General features: G+C 39.2%; 3 protein-coding genes across 3 annotated transcripts; 1 reads left to right on the top strand and 2 right to left on the bottom strand.

The window, feature by feature from the left end:
- Positions 1-9,579: 9,579 nt before the first annotated feature.
- Positions 9,580-13,082, top strand: AVP1-1 (pyrophosphate-energized vacuolar membrane proton pump 1-like). The gene is made up of 7 exons (NM_001301975.1): positions 9,580-9,838; positions 10,047-10,621; positions 10,989-11,368; positions 11,449-11,535; positions 11,927-12,668; positions 12,739-12,798; positions 12,876-13,082. The coding sequence occupies exons 1-7, from the start codon at positions 9,580-9,582 to the stop codon at positions 13,080-13,082; spliced, it is 2,310 nt and encodes a 769-aa protein (NP_001288904.1).
- Positions 13,083-13,321: 239 nt separating this feature from the next.
- Positions 13,322-15,108, bottom strand: LOC103836020 (ATP synthase gamma chain 2, chloroplastic). The gene has a single exon (XM_009112227.3). It carries the CDS (start codon positions 14,545-14,547, stop codon positions 13,408-13,410), a length of 1,140 nt encoding a protein of 379 aa, XP_009110475.1. The 5' UTR covers positions 14,548-15,108; the 3' UTR covers positions 13,322-13,407.
- On the bottom strand, positions 14,859-21,242 carry LOC103836018 (mediator of RNA polymerase II transcription subunit 15a). Its single transcript, XM_009112225.3, has 12 exons — positions 20,980-21,242; positions 20,510-20,631; positions 20,265-20,376; positions 19,963-20,080; positions 18,455-19,861; positions 18,284-18,354; positions 17,993-18,067; positions 16,374-17,681; positions 15,906-16,250; positions 15,613-15,819; positions 15,433-15,521; positions 14,859-15,314 (listed from the first exon to the last, which is right to left on the bottom strand). Exons 2-12 carry the CDS (start codon positions 20,620-20,622, stop codon positions 15,107-15,109), a joined length of 4,053 nt encoding a protein of 1,350 aa, XP_009110473.2. The 5' UTR covers positions 20,623-20,631; positions 20,980-21,242; the 3' UTR covers positions 14,859-15,106.
- Positions 21,243-21,685: the final 443 nt, after the last annotated feature.

The following is a 21,685-nucleotide window of genomic DNA, read 5'->3' as shown; positions in this document are numbered from 1 at the left end:
ATGATTTATCGAAGCATCGACCTCTATCTTCGTGGATTAATAAAAGAAGAATTTGCTTTGGTGCCATTTTGGAAACGCATGTTAGCGAGGCTAATAGTATGTCTATTCTATCGGTGTTGGGGCCGGAGTGGAAGCTTATTGCTAATTATCAGTTCTCTGACCTTGGTAAAGTGTGGCTGGTTTACAAAGACCCCATCAAGGTGCAGTTTTTGTTCGCGGATGCTCAATCAATCACTGTAAAGATCTTTCCGTCAGAATGTCTACCTTTCTACTTTACGGCGGTCTATGCATCTAATGAGTTAGAGGATCGTAGACAACTTTGGACCTCTTTGAAGGACACGGCTATTGCTTTTGACTTAGCAGCTCACCCGTGGATGGTTTGTGGGGATTTCAACGAGATCTTGGACCCTCAGGAGTCTTCTAACCCTTCAATAATCACTTCCACGAGACCTATGAGGGAGTTTGGTTCGTGTCTGTCTGATATTGGTCTTTTTGATCTATCATCACAGGGACCGCGTTTCACTTGGTCAAATCATTGCCCATCTGCTCCTATTGGCAAGAAAATTGATAGATGTCTGGTCAATGACTTGTGGCAGCTATCATATACCAAAGGGTTTTGCTCTTTCGAACCTCCAGAGTTCTCCGATCATACCCCCTGTCATATAAGGCTTACCTCTACTAAGCCTGATTTTGGGACGCGCCCGTTCATGTTTCCAAGCTATTTATCTAAACTTCCATCTTTTGTTCCTACTATATTGGATTTTTGGATTCAGTTGGGGGCTCCTGCAAAGAATCTCACTGCATTGTGCTATAAGCTAAAGCAGCTCAAGTCGCCTATAAAATCTCTTTGTAAGGAGAATTTTAGCCAGATTGAAAGAAGAGTTCAGGAGGCAAAGTTGATTCTTGATTCACATCAGATTCAGGCCCTTAATTTGCCGTCGCAAGATAATATTGCCTTGGAGAAGCAGTCTAGAGAAAATTGGGTGTTCTTACGACTGGCGGAAGAAATGTTTTTTCGTCAACGTTCTAGAATCAAATGGTTGGAAGCTGGCGATTTAAATACTCGTTTCTTCCACACCATTACCATGGTTAGAAATGCGCTCAATGGAATCTCTTACTTGCTTCGTGGGGATGGGTCACGATCTCAATCACTTAAAGAAGTACATCAGATTGCTGCTGCCCACTTTGCGGGTATTCTATGTACATTGAGAGGCTCCTATTGTGTTTTTCTGCCAAACTACCTTTCTAGAGTCATCTCTGTTGGGTGTAGCCAGACGCATCAAGCTCATCTTTCTGCTCCTATCACGGCAGACCTGATTAAGTCAACGATGTTTAAGCTCTCTCTTAATCGTACCCCTGGTCCTGATGGCTTTACAGCAGAGTTTTTCAGAGCAGCTTGGAGTTTTATAGGTGCCGAAGTCTGTTCAACGGTGCTGGATTTTTTCCACACTAAGTTCATACCATCGGGACTTAACTCGACTTCTCTGATCTTGATCCCGAAAAGACCAGGAGCTGAAAATATTCAAGAGTTTCGGCCTATATCTTGTCTGAATACCTTGTATAAGCTCATTTCCAGAATCATGGCAGACAGATTGAAAGATGTGCTTCCTGATCTGGTGCTTCCTAATCAAACAGGTTTTATAAAGAACAGACTCTTGCTGGAAAATGTCCTGCTAGCCTCTGAAGTTCTTAATGGTTATCACAAGAAGAATCGCTCAGCAAGGATAACGCTTAAGGTTGATATATCTAAGGCCTTTGATTCGGTTCGCTGGGATTTTCTGCTTGAATCTCTTAAGGCCATGAGTTTTCCCGCAGAACTAGTGGCTGGTATTAGAGCTTGCATCACCACTCCTTCTTTCTCTCTGAGCATAAATGGGGTTACTGCTGGCTTCTTTAAAGGAAAGACAGGTTTAAGGCAGGGAGATCCTATGTCTCCTCTCCTGTTTGCGGTGGTGATGAATGTTCTATCCTATATGTTGAATAGAGGAGCAGAGGATGGGATCTTTGGTTATCATCCAGGTTGTGCAGATGTAAAGCTTACCCATCTGGCCTTTGCAGATGATTTATTAATCTTCCTAGACGGGTCAGAAACGTCTCTAGCGGGAGTTTTTACAGTTCTGTCCCAATTTGAAAAATTTTCGGGACTGGAAGTTAACATCTCCAAAACTTCAATGTTTTCTTCAGGTCTTTCTGAGCAATCTCAGCAAAATATTTTGAACCGCTTTAGACTGAGGTCTCTTCAATTGCCAGTTCGTTATCTTGGTTTGCCACTTTGCTCTAAAAAGCTGTCTGTTAGAAATTGTGATCCTTTGCTTACTCAAGTTCGGAGGAAGCTTAATGGATGGATGAATCGGCACCTGAGTATTGCTGGAAGACTCCAGCTAATCTCTTCTACGATTCCGGGTATTCTGGGCTTCTGGACCTCGGCGTTTTGCATTCCAAAAAAGGTCTTAAAAATGATTCAGTCACTGCTCTCATCTTTCCTTTGGCATGGAAAGTTGGATAAGGCCTCTGCGAAAGTCGCTTGGGAAGCTCTGTGTTGTCCTAAATCTGAAGGTGGTCTCGGCATGAGGAGTCTCTCTTCCTGGAATATAGTTTTTGGCATCAAGTTGATATGGATGCTCTACTTCAGAGCTGGCTCTATATGGGTTGCGTGGGTAAGGGATAAATACCTTTCATCAGGTTCTTTCTGGTCTCTAAACTCACGAAACTACTCCATTTCATGGACGTTTCGACGGCTTTTAAAGCTTAGGCCCATTGCTTTGTCATTCCTTCGGATAGTGGTCCGTGGAGGAGGAGAAACTTTCTTCTGGTTCGACCCTTGGACGCCTTTTGGTATCCTAATTGATTATTTGGGGCTTTCGGGTCCTTCTGATTTGGGCATTCCTCTTGATGCCCTTGTATCAACCATTACCAGCGGTTCATCTTGGATTCTAAGGCCTGCTAGATCTGATACACAAGTGAACTTGCAAGCGTACCTTACTACTTTTTCTCCATCTCCAGGTTCAGATTATGCTATCTGGAAAGTTGGGGATCATATATGCGCTAAATTCTCTTCTAAAGCAATTTGGAAGGCTACCAGAATGCCTAAGCCTCTTGTTTCTTGGTGGAAGATAGTTTGGAGCAAAGCCGTTATCCCGAAGCATCAGATTACTTCGTGGCTGTTCATACTTAACCGTAATCCGACCATGGACCGTTTACTATCTTGGGGCTATGAGTTGGTAAACTGCTGTCTCCTTTGTGGAAGAAGTCCCGAATCAAGGGATCATTTGTTTTTTCTATGCTCTTACTCCTCCATGGTTTGGAAAGATGCCATACGCGTACTTGGTTTCACTAATCCTCCAATTCAGTGGGACGTTCTGCTTCTTTGGCTATCTACGACTACACTGAATCATGTACAGCTTGCGGCAGTACTTCAAATTTGGCATGGAAGTATCTATGCTATTTGGCAAGAGCGTAATGCTCGTTACCACAATGGTCTCACAAAATCTCATAGATTGTTATCTCGGGAGGTCATCAAACAGGCTAAAGACAAGTCCACCGCTTTGCGTGGATCTGATCTTGGCTCTAGTTTGGTGGCGCTCTGGTCTACTATTTAAACTGTGCAGCCTCTCTTCTGCTGCACAACTTTTGTCACTTCCATGGTCTCTTACACCATGCGACCATCTCCCTTTATTCTCTTTTAATTTCTCTTGTATTTTTTTAGATTGCTGTCTCTGTTATGTTGTCTTCTCTGTAAACTCTCTTCCTTTTAATTTTTAATATGAAAGCCAGTTAAAAAAAAAAAAAAAAAAAAAATAATGTTGTTTTTTTACTCTATATTTAGAGTAAAAAATAATATTTTCTATATTTCACTTTATTATAGTGTAACTCTATAATAAAGTGAACTATTGTAACAAATCCAACATTATAGTAGAGTTATTTTATTTTAGTATAAAATATAGAAAAAAAATAGTGTTTCACTGGAAATGCCCAGGGTCACCGGGGGGGCTATGCACCCACCAACCCAAGGGTCACAATCTATTTGAGGTGGTATAATGGTCCCCAACTTACCCGCAGGAATATCATGGGACCGCTCCTTAACTCTTGCAAGGTCATTTGCTTTGGTTGGTGCAGTACTACTGCGCTAGTACCCTGTGATTCCCTCCCTTCTCTTTCTCTCTTCAATATAATGAGCGATAACATGCAATTATATTATTTTAATACATGATTTAGATCTTCTTTTTTTTAGCAAAGATTTGTAGATACCAATAAGTATCTGACACTATGGAATGGATGAAATACTAGATTAAAGGATCGATCACATGCTCTTACACTTATAATTCACGTCAATAAAATCAAAACAACTCAACATATATATATCTTACTTCAGTACAGTACTATAACTTTCAATGGAATTTTCCACGATTTATAATAAAGATAATATGTATCACCATTTGATGGCATTGTCAATATAAACACCGAATTTGGTGAGCTTGTTGGTTTGCATTAATTATATAAAAACTTTATAATTACGACAGGGATGACGATCACGTCTATTCATATCTTGGATAGTACAAGTTATCTAGCGTGTAAACCCATCTGCTTCATTTTTTTTATTTAATTACAGTTAGTTGGATTGGTTTGAATTGTATATTTACATGATTTTTGTGGTTGTGGTAATATGAGTCCAAACGGTAACTTCGATTTTGGTAATATAATCGGTGCATAATGGAAATAGAAGTCAACTGCGTTTCATGCAGTATGTATAAGTGCAAGTTTGATAAAATAAGCTGAGTAAAATAATATTTAATTAGTGAAACAATATTTTACGGTTTTGCAAAATAAATAGTTAAGAGTTTGAAATAATTTTAAAAAATTATAAATTTTAAAAAATTGGTATTGAACGGAGTCACCAGATTTGGTGAGTGTGACCGGTCTTAAACCAATTTGTTTGACATGACTCAAATACGGTTTTAACTCAAATTATAATTGGATAAACTGACCAGTGGACCGACACGTCCATTTAATTTTCAAATCACTGACTAAAATTTAATATAACTAATTTAAGATATAAAATAAATGTATTTCCATATACTTTATATTTATTGTTTTAAAATAGAATAAAATATTATTATTTAGTGTGTTATTTGCTGGGACTGCTACTCAGCACCCATTGTATAAGTTTTTTTTGTCATCACCTATTGTATAAGTTTTTAGTGCGTTTTTTGGTTGTTAGTCAAGTTTGACTTTCAGTGTGGTTTTGCTATTTCTCACAAATGTTTTGGGTTGCGGTTTAAAAAAACAGCTTTGTAAAATGCAACTAGTATGTTGCCATTCATTATTATAAGCGGAACAAAATTAAAGCATATGGAATGTAATAGATTGATTTGGAAAATTTTGTGAATGTGTGGGTTTAGTGAGTGGGCAAAGCTATGAAGTAATAGATTGATTTGAATTTTTTTGTTCAAATCAAATTTGTAAACAGATTTGAATTCTCGTTTTCGAATAGCATAAAATTTTAACATAAAAAGAATATTAAAGTGTGGCATGGTGTAATTACGGTTTTGCGAACCAAATACAATTAATAGATTAAGTGATGTAAAATAATGTACTGATTGGAATTTTTTTTTACGGTTTTGTTAGATAGATATTAAGAATAAGTTGAAAGACATTTTATAACCGTCTAGTCCCGTAGACCCCATTCATAACCTTGGATGTTGAATGGAGACAAATTGGCCGTATGATTTTCAGTTTATTTTCCTAAAACCACTTATAGTCATCATTCACGTTATTTTTCTTTTGGTCAAATACAGACACATCTATTAAAACCAAATCTTATATTGGAACCCTCGGTATTATGTAGTGGTACAATGACAAAGGCAAAAGATAATAATTGATTTAATACTAGTTTATCTGGAATCTAATACTAAACTAATAAGTGTTTCAATTTTCAATATGGCACAACTCGAAGTTTCAATATCATTTACTGACCTACCTCTTTTTGTGGATATTAATAAGTGTTATCGTTTAAAACTATCTTACGTTCCTTGTTGTGTTTTGGATATGTTATACTAATATTTTGGCTTACATTGTGTTTATTTTTTGGGTTAGAAGTTTCACTTAACTTATTTTAGTTTACACTTTATTTTCAAAAGTATATATCTTATTCATCTAAATATTTTATGAAATTAATCAAAAATTAATATTAAATATTTACCCCGTAAATATTGCTACTATACACCATATTCTAAAATGGTACACATTTACAATTATAATACTTTCGAAATTAGATACTTTATATTTTGGAAATCAAATAAGTTGAAGTTTAGAACCACTTTTACTAAAAATATGCAAATATTCACTATTTTTATTTAAAATAATAATTATATTTAATTTTAACTAGTGCTTGAACTAGATCGAACCCGTAGGTCGAACAATTACTAATTCCTTTTTCTGATTATGGGTTGCGCTAAAATGGATAGAATTGGTTGAATTCATCAAAATCGGTGATTCAGTTCATACCAAAATTCAGTTTTTTAAATTTGAATTAAAAATAAAATTAGTAAACTTAAAATAATTTCATATTATTACATTATTTTAATATTTATTTAATAAAACCGTAAATATTTTTCACCAATCAAATATTATTTTGCACTACTTGTTCTGTTAAAACCATATTTATCCTAAACAATGCACAAACTTTAGTTAAATCATATAACTTTTTTGTTTCGCATCACTTATATTATAGAACCTCCGATTACTATTCTGACCTTCAAATTTACAACACTATGAATAATGATTACATCAAAAAAAGTAAAGCTTTAATTGTATTGTTTCAACTTTCAATAGCGAGAAACTTTCACCGCGAATAATATTTACTATTTATTTAACTTATATTTCACCAATCAAGTGAAATACTCATTTTTGACATGTACTCTCTTTGAAATAACGAGAAACATACAATTTTTTTTTTGTTCACCAACATACACTATATTTATTCCATGTTTTGTTACAGCGTTTATTCTGTTTTTTTTTTCTTTCTCTTTCGTCATTTTATTTTTCATTATTTTGAATTTCTTCCTCTGTTTTACTCTATATCCAACCGATTACACTCTAAGGTGTTGACTGGTTTTCCCGCTACCACCCGCAAACGCAGCTTTTGCGGTTGGTAGCAGTTAACAGCGTTTCGAAACAATCATATGAACCGCTTTGTACCGTTTCGAACCACTTTGTACCGTTCAAAATCAAAAGCTCCTTCCCGCAAGCGTTTGCGGTTGCGGTTGAAAAAAAATATTAAATATCAAATCAGATTTAGATTTCATATATATCCTAACTAATAAAATCACGTACAGCTACTTATATATCCTAACTAATCCATTTTTAATTAACGTTATATATGTGTATATTTGATAATATTTCATTCACGTTAACTTAATCCAGTTTCAATCCATTGAAATCATGGCTATCAGTCAAGTTTATTTGTTTTCTAAATGAGTTTTTATACTATCTAATGTTAGAATTCATAATTATGGCTTCACAAGATATTTTGGCTTCTGCTTCGATGACGGTATGCTATTTACTATTAACTTTGTCTTTATTGGATTGCAAAGAGTAAATAAATTCACTATGTCTTGGTTTTCAGAAAGTTACATGGACGAACGAGATGACACATACATTACTTCAATGTATAATTATGGAGAAACAGAGCAAAGACGAAGGAAACATATTTTTTAATCTGTCCCAAAAAGAAAATATTGTCAAGAAGCTTAATGAGTAATTTGGAATAGAGATGAGTTGGAAGCACGCTAAAAATTGTTGGGATAATTTGAAGAAATTTTACAATATGTATAAGATGAATCCAGAAAATCCACATCTCGGAACAAACTTTTTCGAGTATGTTGCACAACTGATGAAATATTTGGTGATTATTAGAATGCATGAAACAATAATCATGCCATAAATTTAATTGTTTTTAATTATTATTTATTATTTTGTTATTGGATTTTAAGTTTATTATTTTTAATCATAATATTTTAGAATTATTTTTTTGTCTATTAAATATTCTTTATTAATTACTTTTTAGTATATGTGGGTGGGTAAACCAGTCAGAAATGATCCGCAAACGCAACAATTTTCAAACGTTGTGCCAGTCATACAAAACGCTTAATAACGCTAGAAACCGCAACCACCTGCATCCGCAAACTCCCGCAACCGCAACCGCTGCGTTTGAACCAGTCAGACCCTAAATCGTGATTGAATGATAGACGCCCTAATGTCAGCCACATAACTTGGAAATATTTTTATTATGCGATAATTTTCCTGATTCATTAGCAAAAGGGAACAAAAGATAAAGCATGAGTGGTCACTACTACTCACTCATGCAAGAAAAGTAAATAATGCTAACAAAAAATAATTAAGATAGTTTTTTTTATTAAAAAAAAATGTATCCGATTGGAGGGTTGCACACCATTCAACACACATCCACCACTATATCTTGCTCGTCAAAACATATTTACATATTCTTAAAAAGAAAAACAATTATATTCTTGCTCTACATTACGGTGTGGTGCATGGTGTCTTGTTATACGTCTCCCTCGTATGAAGATAAAATAAATAATAAAAGATCCGGTATCAAACCTGATCGACTAAATGGCAACATAAATTTAGTACAACGTCGAATCAAAGATAAAACGAATATCTTCGAATGTTCTTTCTATACGTTGCTTAATTTAGTACAACGTCAAACTTAAACCTACTGTAGAATCGATTCCCATAAAACGGATACGAGTTTTATTCTTTTCTTAAAAAAAAAATTAATACGCTCGATATTTTATTCTGTACAAAACTGAAATACTATTGACTATCTATTCCATTTCATCCTAATCATCAAAGCATCAAATCATACTATGTACACTGAATCCCCCCCCCCCCCCCCCCCCCCTTTTGAAAATTACTATGATGAGAATCTAATTTGTCCAAACACACTCGATAAGGTAAAATAATTATTTTCCATAAATACTCGAATATACCATAGATAAATGGCTAAATGATTTGATGATTACGAAAAAGAATTATTTTCCATGAATACAATGCAATTTCCCTTGATAAAGCCTAAATCATGCACCTAACTCATTATTTAATTTCAATCAGTCAAAATAAAGAAAACTAATTAGTAGTAGTGGTTTTTACCAATTACCACGTAGACAATAATTACTTCACGATCGAATGGAATGTTAACGTATTGATGATGTACACGTAGCCGTTGTTTTAAGCTCTAAAATCAACGGCGAGAATTGGCCAATGGCGTTCGTGTCTGAAACAACTGACTGAAACGAGATCTGTGTTCAGACAACTTGCATCGTCACATCCACGCGCCTTCTTATCAAAAACATTTTTAAAAAAAATCACAGGGGGTGTAGCGTAAATAACGGTGTAACTAACCGTACTGGATTCAGACTTTCGTAGTGTTATAAAAACGACACGGCATCATCATCACTTGTTTAAAGTCTCTCATCTCTCTTCTCATCGAATCACTTCCCATCTCTCTCTCTCTCTCTCTGTTTTTGTTGTTGTCTCTCTCTCTCGAGCTTATCTTCGATGGTGGCGTCAGCTTTTCTCCCGGAGCTCTGGACGGAGATCCTCATTCCCGTTTGCGCGGTGGTCGGCATCGCTTTCTCTCTCTTCCAATGGTTCATCGTCTCTCGCGTGAGAGTCTCCGCTGACCAAGGCGCGTCGTCGTCTTCCTCCGGAGGTTCGAAGAATGGCTACGGAGATTACCTCATCGAGGAAGAGGAAGGTGTTAACGACCAAAGCGTCGTCGCCAAATGCGCCGAGATTCAGACAGCAATCTCCGAAGGTAAAGAGATCTCGTGAAACTTTGATTCAGATCTCACGTTTGTTTCTTTAGATCTGGCTATGTTTCATTCTCCTAGGTCCTGTAATGATAAGTACGTTTTGGAACATAACAGAATCTTGTCTTGTCGGAAAAGTGAATAACTTTTTTTTTTCTTTTTGCTTTAAAGTGAAATAACTTTGTGATCTGATTGGTGTGTGTTTGGATACAGGTGCAACTTCATTCCTATTCACGGAGTACAGATACGTTGGCGTCTTCATGGTGATCTTCGCCGCTATAATCTTCGTCTTCCTCGGCTCGGTCGAGGGATTCAGCACAGAGAACAAGCCTTGCACCTACGACGAGACCAAAACCTGCAAGCCTGCGTTAGCCACCGCAGCTTTCAGCACCATTGCTTTCGTCCTCGGTGCGGTCACCTCTGTGCTCTCTGGTTTCCTCGGCATGAAGATTGCCACTTACGCTAACGCTAGAACCACTTTGGAAGCTAGAAAGGGCGTTGGGAAGGCTTTCATTGTTGCGTTCAGGTCCGGTGCTGTGATGGGTTTCCTTCTTGCTGCTAGTGGTCTATTGGTGCTTTACGTTACTATTAATGTGTTCAAGATCTATTACGGTGATGACTGGGAAGGTCTTTTTGAGGCTATTACTGGTTATGGTCTTGGTGGGTCTTCCATGGCTCTCTTTGGCCGTGTTGGTGGTGGGATCTACACTAAAGCAGCTGATGTTGGTGCTGATCTTGTCGGTAAAATCGAGAGGAATATTCCAGAAGATGATCCGAGGAACCCAGCTGTAAGTACATCTTTTCACTGTATGACAAGAGTATATATGGGCGTTCAGTTTTCGGTTTTCGATTAGGGTTTTTCGGTTTTTGGTTCTAGAGATATGTAAACCAATTCTCAATTATTCTGCTTTTTTGGGTAATTTTGGATAATACGTAAAACTCCGGATAATTGTTTTTTAGGATATTTAGTAATTTAAAAACTAAATATAATTGATATTTTATTTACATAATCTGTATTTTAAAAATTCTTATAGCGGTGTCAGTTATTTTCCTTATTTTGGTTGGGTTCTTTTGTTTCGGATAAATGTGCTCATGCTTAGACAAGACCCTGCTTTTGCCTTTTTTTCATCTTAATTTTGTCGTTTTATGTTGTAGGTTATTGCTGATAATGTGGGTGACAACGTTGGTGACATTGCTGGTATGGGATCTGATCTCTTTGGGTCATACGCTGAAGCATCATGTGCTGCACTTGTTGTTGCTTCCATCTCCTCCTTTGGAATCAACCATGATTTCACTGCCATGTGCTACCCGTTGCTCATCAGCTCAATGGGAATCTTGGTTTGTTTGATCACAACTCTCTTCGCCACCGACTTCTTTGAGATTAAGGCTGTTAAGGAAATTGAGCCAGCGTTGAAGAACCAGCTTATCATCTCTACCGTTATCATGACTGTTGGTATTGCTGTTGTCTCATGGGTTGGCTTGCCTTCTTCCTTCACCATCTTCAACTTTGGAACACAAAAAGTCGTTCAGAATTGGTAAGAACCCTTCTCTTCCTGCAGTTGTGGATGAATAAGGTGTATTATTCTAATTGTGTGTCGAAATTTTGGATTTCCAGGCAGCTATTCCTGTGTGTTTGTGTTGGTCTTTGGGCTGGACTCATCATTGGTTTTGTCACTGAATACTACACTAGCAACGCATACAGGTAAGAAACTACTTTCACCATATTTGATTACTCCATTCTCTTTCAAAATGATATATGTTTTAAACTTTTTACAAGTATTTTATTTTTTAAGTCTAAAGTGGAAAAGTGGCATTAAACTTGTGGTAAAATTGAAAATTTCTTTTAATAAAACATATTAGATTTTAGTATTAAATTTATATTTTTGTAATTATCTTTCCCATAATTTTAAACCAATAAAAATTTAGTAAATGTAATTAATTTTTTTGAAGCTTACAATCAATCATTATTATTTTTTTAAATGCATTGAAGATACAAAAATATATCTGTTGAAACAATTTTCTTTTTTTTCCTAAAACATGCATTTTTTTGAAACTGAAGTAGGACAAACTCTAATGTCCTTGTGTTCTTGCAGCCCTGTGCAAGATGTTGCAGATTCATGCAGAACCGGTGCAGCCACCAATGTTATATTCGGCCTAGCTCTCGGTTACAAATCCGTCATCATTCCAATCTTTGCCATTGCTGTCAGTATATTCGTCAGTTTCAGCTTTGCTGCTATGTACGGTGTTGCCGTTGCTGCTCTAGGGATGCTCAGTACCATCGCCACCGGCTTGGCGATTGATGCTTACGGTCCCATCAGTGACAACGCTGGTGGTATTGCTGAAATGGCTGGAATGAGCCACCGCATCCGCGAAAGAACCGATGCTCTTGATGCAGCTGGAAACACCACTGCCGCTATTGGAAAGGGATTCGCTATTGGCTCTGCTGCGTTGGTCTCTTTGGCTCTGTTCGGTGCCTTTGTGAGCCGTGCAGGAGTCCACACCGTAGATGTTTTGACACCAAAGGTTATCATTGGGCTGCTTGTTGGCGCCATGCTTCCTTACTGGTTCTCGGCTATGACGATGAAGAGCGTGGGAAGTGCGGCGCTTAAGATGGTTGAAGAAGTTCGCAGGCAGTTCAACACTATTCCTGGACTCATGGAAGGTACCGCGAAACCTGACTACGCCACTTGTGTCAAGATCTCCACTGACGCTTCTATTAAGGAGATGATTCCTCCTGGTTGCCTTGTTATGCTCACACCTCTCATTGTTGGTTTCTTCTTTGGTGTTGAGACTCTCTCTGGTGTTCTCGCCGGCTCTCTTGTCTCCGGTGTTCAGGTATGATCTTTATGTGAATAACTAAATGTACTTAAAACATATGCTCATTAATGTTCATGTGTATAAACAGATTGCCATCTCTGCATCTAACACTGGTGGTGCTTGGGACAACGCTAAGAAGTACATTGAGGTACATAACTGATTAATCATATAGCTCAAGTCAAATCATTTTAAGAGAAACCTTAAAGCATTGAGAATTGTTTTCAGGCTGGTGTATCAGAGCACGCGAAGAGTCTTGGACCAAAGGGCTCAGAGCCACACAAGGCAGCTGTGATTGGAGACACCATTGGAGACCCATTGAAAGATACTTCAGGACCTTCGTTGAACATCCTGATCAAGCTCATGGCTGTTGAGTCTCTCGTCTTTGCTCCCTTCTTTGCCACTCATGGTGGTATCCTGTTCAAGTACCTCTAAACTCAACTCTTGAGTGAAGAAGAAAGATGATGATGAAGATGGATTCAAAGCCTCTTTTTTACCATTCTTGTTTTGTTTTTGCGTAGGTGTTAAAAACTTTTTTCGTTTGTTGATGAGGCTCATTTAAAGAACCAAACCAAATGATGCTTCTCTCTCTTTTTGTGCTGTCTAGATTTTAGAAATCCAACAAGTACTTGAGTATTGTTTTGGTCTTCGAGACAAATGAGATTTAAGTATCAGTCTTTTGTCGGTATTAGATGATGTCTTTATTCTTCCATGAGACTGTTACACTAACAAGAAATGGTTTAACACAAATATACTCTAACTAAGTCCCTCTAAGAGCTTCCGCTCCAGCAACAATCTCTAACAACTCTCCAGTGATCTTAGCCTGTCTCTCCCTATTATAAGCAACCGTCAGACTCTTCTTCAACTCAACAGCATTATCCGTCGCATTACTCATAGCACTCATCCTCGACGCCAGCTCACTCGCCAAAGACTCCTGCAACGCCCTCAGAATCTGACTGTTCAAATACAAAGGCATCATCGCGTCGAGAATCTGAACAGGATCCTGCTCAAACTGCATCAACGGCGAAATCTCAGGCCTCTCAACCTCAACTTTCCTCCTCTCCACAGAAAGCTTCCCGTCTTTACTCGTCAGCCTAAACATCTCATCCTCCATAGCGTCAACACACACTCCTTCCACATCACAAGACTCTCCTTTCAATGTCAACGGTAATAAAGTGTGGATCACAGGATCGGATTTCACTAAAGACACGAACTTTGTGTAGACAAGCTCGACCTTATCCACCTCCTCGCTCACAAACAAAGAGAACACGTCATCAGCGATCACTTGAGCTTCTTTAGCCGTGGGGTAAACGCCTCCTCCTTGGATACATTTATCCACTTCCACGTCATCTCTCCTGCTAAAATACGCGTTCCCTTTCTTCCCCACGCTAACCACAACGCACTCTATCCCTCTCTGCTTCAACTCATCAACACGTGAATTAGCTTTCTTGATCACTGCGTTGTTGAAACCGCCGCACAAGCCTTTATCGCCGGTGACGACGACTAAAGCGACTCTCTTTACGGGCCTTACGTTGCTCAGAGGGAAGTCGACGTCTTCCGATTGAGCGCATTGGTTGATCGAGTGGAGGATCCCGACGAGGGCTTCGGTGAAAGGTCTGCAATTGATGACGGCTTCTTGAGCTCGGCGAACCCTGGCTGCTGCCACGAGTTTCATCGCTTCTGTGATCTTCTGAGTGTTCTTCACGGTGTCGATTCGTTCTCGCAGCTCGCGGATTCCGGCTCGGATTTGGAGTGAGGGTGACGGAGATCTCGAGGGGAATCGATCTGGGCTGAGTCGTGGGTTTAGTGTGGGGAGGAAAGTGATGGACTTTGAGGTGGAAAGGGGTTTTGAGTTCGTAGGAGACGACAAGAGCCATGAGGTCGAGATCGAACCTGTCATTTTCGTTTTGGGAAGACGAGAGATTTGAGAGGTTTAAGGTTTGATCCTCTTTGGGGGAGATAAGTGTAGAGAAAGAGAACTTCAGGGCTCTTTTTGAAATTATAATGTTTTACGAGGGCTTTATTATAAAAACATAGAAGCTATCCTTTGACTAACGCTAAAAGCAAATGTTTAGTTGTAATGCGGTTTACTGGCAAAGATAACAGAGCAGAAGCTGCTCAACAATGGTGTCTTTGTTCCCATGAAAGACTATCATCATCATCTTAAATTATAAGTCGTAGAGTTTGGTGGATTTTGATAAAGAACAAACATCCCCATTAAGAACATTCATTGATACAGAACATGATTGAAAAATATTCAGTTATACAACATATAAGCTTTTGACTTATAGATAAAGCTCCCAATCATATCGTTGGAAGATACAAACTTATACTATACAACAAGCGGTGGGCAACGTGGGATTTTCTACAGTTTATGACATGATTTAAATACTTTTTGACAACGTGTAAATCACAGAGTTTACTGTTATGGCATATGATGAAAGAGACCCATCAGAGATTCAGGAAGCGGCTACGTATTTCTCCCAAGTACCGTATTTTGAGCTGAAAGTTCCACCACCAAACTGCTGTGCGTACTCGCAGATCACCGTCCGAGCGCAAGCGTCCCATGTCTTGGCTATGTCTTTGAGCGACATAGGCTGTGACAGACTTCTTAGCAAAATGTTGAACCTTGCCATAGCTTTGGATGAGAGGTCCTCGTTATCTTTGCTGTTCAAGAAAGAACCACACCATGTTACGTTAAGCTCAGAAGATGATCCAGTTTCTTATAGAGATGTTTCTAGAGACATGAGCTGACTTTGGACTATGGTAAAAGTTTTGCTTGTACCTGGTTTCGACCGGGAGTTTATCCAGGAGAGATGGAGAGCCGTTGGGGTAGCTACAAGGTACCAGCAGACGCAGTGGTTGAATAGGAGACTGACAGAAGCACACAACATATTTGAAATAAGGATAATGAAATGATTTCTTTTCCACAGAATCTTAACGATATAACCATGCTAATGCTTACCATTTGGGTTGATGAGAGATGAGCCTTCAAGGCTGGGCTGAGAGAAACAGCTATAAACGAAAATTTTACTGTTGTTCCCTCACACCCTTTCCTTGCTGTTACTCCCTCACTAGGATCAGCAGCATCTTCATCATCACTAATCTCAACAACTGTATCTATCAGCCGCTGGTTTATTTCCTTGATTTCCTCCAAAAGGGCATGATCGGTCTGCAGTCCAAGATTGTGTCCTCAATATGTTTAAAATTGAAACATTGTGCTTCTGAAACTAAGGGAAGTCTAACTAAAACCCATACCTCAGTTCTTGCCTTCTTGCCATCTGAAGTCGCAGTAGATTCCAGATCAGATGTTCCCGAACATGCAAACTGCTTGTAGTTGTCACCAACGCTTCCTTCTAATGAAGAAACGCTTAATGGCATCGCGGTTGTGTGACGCTTCATTTTCTTGGTCGCCATCATTCCCTCTTGCGTCATGAAGTTTCTTGCTTGGAGACGACACTTAGTCATTGCAACCAAGTCCTCGCCAACTGAAGCTCTTGAACCGTTCCCTGGGGCTGAACCAGCTATTCTATCAACCATGCTTACAACAGATCCGATGTCACTTACTGCAGAAGAAAGTGCTTGTGGTGAGATGGACTTCACCTGAAAACAACAGAAAGCATACATCACGACCAGAACAATGTTTCTACTACAAAAGAGAGATGGCAGCGATAACGCTCTCCTGTTGCAATATATAACCTTCAAAAGTTAGTAATTGTTACTTACCACTCTGATAAGGCGTTCCATAGGCAGCTCAGCCCCACTTGGTTTTCCAGATATACTTATCAAAGGATTTAAATTATTTCCATCAGCAGTAATAAACTCCTGAAGGAGAGGAGAGGCAGAGATCCCTGGAGTGCCAATCGCAAGGGACTGAACTACACCTTGCATGCCAGTTGCTTGTTGGCGTGCAGTATTTCCCATTGACAACGAAGAAGCTCCAGAAGGTTTCTCAGAGTCAACTTGCATAGGGGACGGTGCCAAGGGGGTTGAAGGAGATGGGACAATAAAAGGGGAGTTTGCAGGTTGCAATGGAGTTCCCGTCTTGTTGACAGATGACATCGCAATTTTCTGGTCGATCTGAGGAGACAGATGTTGTTGTATCATCTGAGGAGATTGACCTTGCATAAGTTGAGGCGACGTAACAGGGAGCTGGGATCCTGGTTTTAACTGTTGAAGGGGATAGTTAGCACGCTGACCTTGCAGAGAATGTTGCTGAAACATCCCACGGCCGGCATTCATTCCCTGCCTCGCTGTCGAATCATTCATATCATTTTGCGCTACTTGCTGTCTTGCTTGTAGCTGTTGCTGCTGCTGCTGAATTATCTGCTGCTTTAGCTGCTGCTGCATCTGGCGCTGTTGAAACTGCTGTTTGAACTGCTGCGTCATTTGTTGATCTTGCTGTTGCTTCATGTGTTGTTGCTGAAGCAAACTGGAACTTAACTGGGTTTGATTAACATTAGACTGCAGTGTGCTTAACCCACTTTGAGCAGATGCAGAACTGTTATTTACTTGTTGTTGTTGAGAAGTATTTTGTTGCATGGATCCCATGGCAATCTGCTGGCCATTATTCAGTGCATTTCCTTGGCCTGACTCTAGACTAGAAGCTGGCATGGAACTGGGAATGTTCTGCTGTGGAGCTGAAACTCCAGGACGAGATGATAGAAGACTATTCTGCATATTTGTCAGACTACTCTGTTGTGCCCTTTGCCCAGAAGAACCCGGCATGCTCATTGATTGCATCTGCGGATTTGTTTGGCTATCATGAGACTGATCTTGAACGTTCTGAGATTGTTGTTGCTGCATGGGCTGCATCTGAGATTGCGGAAGCTGCCCTTGCTGTACGGGTTTCCTCGGTCTGTGCATATTTAAGAAAGTTATAATCTGCTTCTCATAAAAAGTCACCTTATCCTTTAATGCAGGCACGATATTGGTCTTTGAAACGGATAGGAATTGTATCATTCGCTCCAACATTGTCTTGAATTGTTTCAATTTCTCAAACTGCTCTGATCTTTGTTGCTGTGGAAGAGAATCCTGCTCGAGAGAAAACAAAAGGAAGGTACTCAACAAGAAAAGAAACAATCAAATAGACGCAAGCTACCACCTTTGTGGGTTAGGAAAGAAACACAGATATCCGATATTACTTTCCAGGGGGCGGTCAGTAAAAATATGAGTGACAAGAGCAATTTTTTTACTAAATGGACAACAAGATTCTAAAGTTGTATGACTTCTTTTGCAATATCGAACTACTTTTGCAATGAATTCATAAGGTACTTGCTAGTTGCTACTATTTCGAAGTACTTATAAATGCAAACAATTCTCCAAGTAAAAAAACCATAACTTACTTGCTGCAACTTGGCTGTAACTCTCTGATAGATTTCATTAAGATCTGGCAAGTACGCCTCTTTCATTGTTTTGATCTGCAAAAGACGAGCAATATGGTCATACGATTTACTCATACGGAGATATGTATGTTAGATCGACTGCCTTGTTGCATCTATCTCTTAGAGATTTAATAAGCGTGGACAGAATTGGTGAAGGTATAGCAGCCTAATGCTATCTACCTCAAATAATTCTGGGTGCTGGCAGCAAGACTAAGAAGCCGAAACATTACCAACTTAAAAAGAGAAAATTACCTTCTGGAAAGCCTCCTCTTGCCAATCAACTCCGTTTGCATTTTCCGTCTGTGCCGTCGAGTCAAGCGATGCTAAATTTAATAAAAATGGGGTTTGTTCAACATCAGATCCTGCTTATAGATGATGAAAAAATATAAGAACCGAAGTATTCACAAGGATGCAAAAACATACATGATGGCATCTCTGGAAGGGCTCTTTGGGATTGATATAGTTGTCTCTGGTGGTCCACGACATTTTGAGGTGGAAGCAGGGAACCTGTGACTTGCCCTGAAGATTGTAGCCTTTGTTGCACATCCTGTTGTAGCACATTAGGTTGCTGTTGCAAACCTAACTGATGATGCGACTGAAGGGGCATCATCTGCTGTTGGGATGGTTGATTCTGTGACTGTTGGCCCTGAGAAGGAAACAAGCCATGGCCAGCCTGATGTGTTCGTTGCATCCCCGTTGGCTGTGATAACATGTGCACCGACTGCTGGTTAGTCTGCAAGTTCGAATTGCCAACCTGGGAATTGAGCAACTGTTGTTGTGGTTGCTGCAATCCGGTAACATTGCTTTGCTGCAATCCGGTAACATTGCTTTGAGTGCCCAGTGGTTGCTGTTGCGTAGCCTGAAGGCTGTTTTGTTGAGACATTAATTGCTGGGCCGGTGGCTGTTGCTTATGCTGCAGTGGTTGCTGCTGCTGTTGCATGTTCATCATATTATTTTGTTGGTTCAGTAACCTTTGCTGATGTTGCTGCTGCTGCATATCCCCAACAAGATGCTGTCCCATCATCTGCTTCTGTTGGATGCCTGAGCTGTTTGCAGCTTGTTGCCGTATCATTTGGGATTGCTGCTGTTGTAGAGGAGAAATTGACTGCTGCGGCAATGAAGTTTGCTGCTGATGGATTCCAGAGGCTTGTTGTGATTGCGGATGTTGCCTTAGCAGCGAAGACTGATGCTGACGAAGCATAGCCTGTGTCGTAGTCTGCTGCCCAGGTAATTGGGGACTTGATTGCTGATTTGTGTGGAGACCCTGTAGAGGAGCTGAGCTCACAGAGGAGGCCTGGGTCGCAGATGTTGGAATACCAGACTGTTGAGACGAATGCATTTGATTGGGCTGCATCACATTTTGTTGTTGCTGCTGTTGTTGTATGTGTGATGGCAAAAGCGAACTGGGATTAGGAACATTCCCTGACTGAAAATTCTGCTTGAGAAGTTGCTGCTGTAGCTGTTGCTGATATAAATATTGTGCACTCTGTGGCTGCTGCTGCTGCTGCTGCTGCTGTGAAGACATAGTATGCGGCCTGCCCAGCATCTGCCTTTGGGATCCAGGAAACATATTCGATGAAAGCCCATGTTGGCCAGATGAATCTTGCAACATTCCGGCTACATTTTGCATATTGGAATTCTGGTTCACAACGCTTGCGACGTTATTATGGGTCATGGAAGAAACCGGCGGCATGGAGGATGGTAAAGCAGAAGAACCCATCATTCCAGAGGCTGTATTGTTCTGCATGGTTTGTGGCAGCAACGGCTGAGGTGCTTGAGATTGATTGTTTGGTAACGTTCCCGGAAGAAGGTTCCCTTGATTGGTGGGTACTATTCAATGAAAGGTTAAACAGCATAGAATTAGAGAAACGGTCATCCAAAAAAAACGGATAAACAGAGTTAAGCAAAACATGCTTGACAATTGTGATTACATGAATCCATGGATGTGCCATTATTAGCGGTAGGGATAGTTGAGGAAGAGCCAGCTTGATTTTGCGATTTAGTCTCCATAGTCAGCATCTTCATGGATATTTTCCTAAGGTAATCAGTCTGAAAGTCGAAATTAAAGTAAATCAGGAAGGTATAGAAGGATTTCATCTCTACAGTCAACATATATATGGTATAAGCTTTCCAGGTACTAAAAGTCGCTCTTTTCCATGTTGCGGAGTGCATAGCCTCACAAATCTCAACATTTACCAAACACTAACCAAATATTGAGCAGCCTATTAATTACCTGGTTAACAGCACCGCTGAAAATTTTCTCCTCGAATCTGGCAGCAATTCTCCTGAGCTCGTTAATCCCTTCTGGTCCAGAGTATGGAAGGTGCTTCTTTAGTGTTTCCATTCTACGCAAGTGGCAAAGTAAATAAGTAGGAAAAAAAACAGGATTATTAGTCAAGGAACTATTAAAACCATATCATCCTTGTATTTCTGATGAAAAAACTTTGACAGAGACATAACACCAGTATTAAAGCTTACATCTTGTTGACAATCTTCTGGCGTGAATCAGGTGGCAACTGAGCTCTCCAGTCACCTGTTTCCATGGCAGGATCTCCACTTGGAAGGGAAGGCCTCCAATTGTTATTATCCATCCAAGTGTCCTACACGTTTACAAGCCATGAAGAGCAAAAAATAGTAAGCATAGACTTATTATAAACTCAATCAAGACAAAGAAGAACCCATCATTCCACACTAAATGGATTAGAATGAGCAGAATCTTGCTCAATCATCATCAACCCTATACAGATCAAAAACCAACTCTATTGTTTCCTGCTCGTAGCAGAAAGCCACAGACTCAAAGCTCAAGTAGCATATCACAAAACGCGAATCCAGGAAAAGCAAATAAGGATACTCAATCACACCAATAAAGTTCATCTATGCGATATAGTATGTCTTCTCGGGAATTTCTCAAAGGGAATCGAAAAAAAGAGAGATTCGAAAATTTTCACCTCAAATTCAGAGACTATCGAGGCGATTTCGCGTTTGGGGGTGACGGTTGCTCCAGCGATTACGGCTTGATTGAGAAATGAATTTTTTTTTGAGCTGGATTTAGGGTTTAGCTTGATTGAGGAATGAATTTGAGTGATATATAAGATCTGGACAAACGCTGAGGAAGGAAACTTGTTTGTCTCAACTCTTTTAAAGCATACCAATTAGGAATATTTGCAAAATAAATGAATTTTTTTTATTGGTTGGTGTTTTACCTTTTTCTTGCCGGCAAACTGTGTGTATTATTAAAACGTTTTTGTATGAGAATCTTCCACTAAAGATCAACTACGTATTGTTCAAAAAAAAAAAAAATCAGCTATGTAATAGATAAATTAATCACTATTAAATTACATGTAAATCTTTTGACAAGCATAAAATCAAAATGTAAGGAATGCAAGGGAAGAGAAAAAAACTCGGTACAACTAATCATAGCCGGTTACGAAATATTGATATTAAGCTCCCAAAATTCTTGAAGAAAATTATATTGACAAAAGTTCTCACAAATTTTTTTATAACCTCCAAATTTGTAAAAAAAAAAAATAGCTTAAAATTTCAATACATCGCCTACAACCCCTTAATTTTTACAGCAGGTCCTGAACCTAAAAGCATCTGCATCAGTGAACTTCTTTTGGGGTTTATGTTTTTAATTTTTTATTATTATTTTTG

The sequence above is a fragment of the Brassica rapa genome, chromosome A08 (genome assembly GCF_000309985.2).
Source record: "Brassica rapa cultivar Chiifu-401-42 chromosome A08, CAAS_Brap_v3.01, whole genome shotgun sequence".
Lineage (NCBI taxonomy): Eukaryota > Viridiplantae > Streptophyta > Magnoliopsida > Brassicales > Brassicaceae > Brassica > Brassica rapa.
Note: the sequence above shows the minus strand (reverse complement) of the source record. Positions and strands in the feature narration are given on the sequence as shown.

Coding starts and splice junctions, on each gene's coding strand:
- AVP1-1 (NM_001301975.1), top strand. CDS start 9,580: ATGGTGGCGTCAGCTTTTCTCCCGGAGCTCTGGACGGAGATCCTCATT. Junction 12,669..12,738: donor CTCTTGTCTCCGGTGTTCAG/GTATGATCTTTA, acceptor GTGTATAAACAG/ATTGCCATCTCTGCATCTAA. Junction 12,799..12,875: donor ACGCTAAGAAGTACATTGAG/GTACATAACTGA, acceptor AATTGTTTTCAG/GCTGGTGTATCAGAGCACGC.
- LOC103836020 (XM_009112227.3), bottom strand. CDS start 14,547: ATGACAGGTTCGATCTCGACCTCATGGCTCTTGTCGTCTCCTACGAAC.
- LOC103836018 (XM_009112225.3), bottom strand. CDS start 20,622: ATGGATAATAACAATTGGAGGCCTTCCCTTCCAAGTGGAGATCCTGCC. Junction 16,251..16,373: donor TGGAACGCCTTATCAGAGTG/GTAAGTAACAAT, acceptor TGTTGTTTTCAG/GTGAAGTCCATCTCACCACA. Junction 15,820..15,905: donor GCAAGAAGGCAAGAACTGAG/GTATGGGTTTTA, acceptor CTTGGACTGCAG/ACCGATCATGCCCTTTTGGA.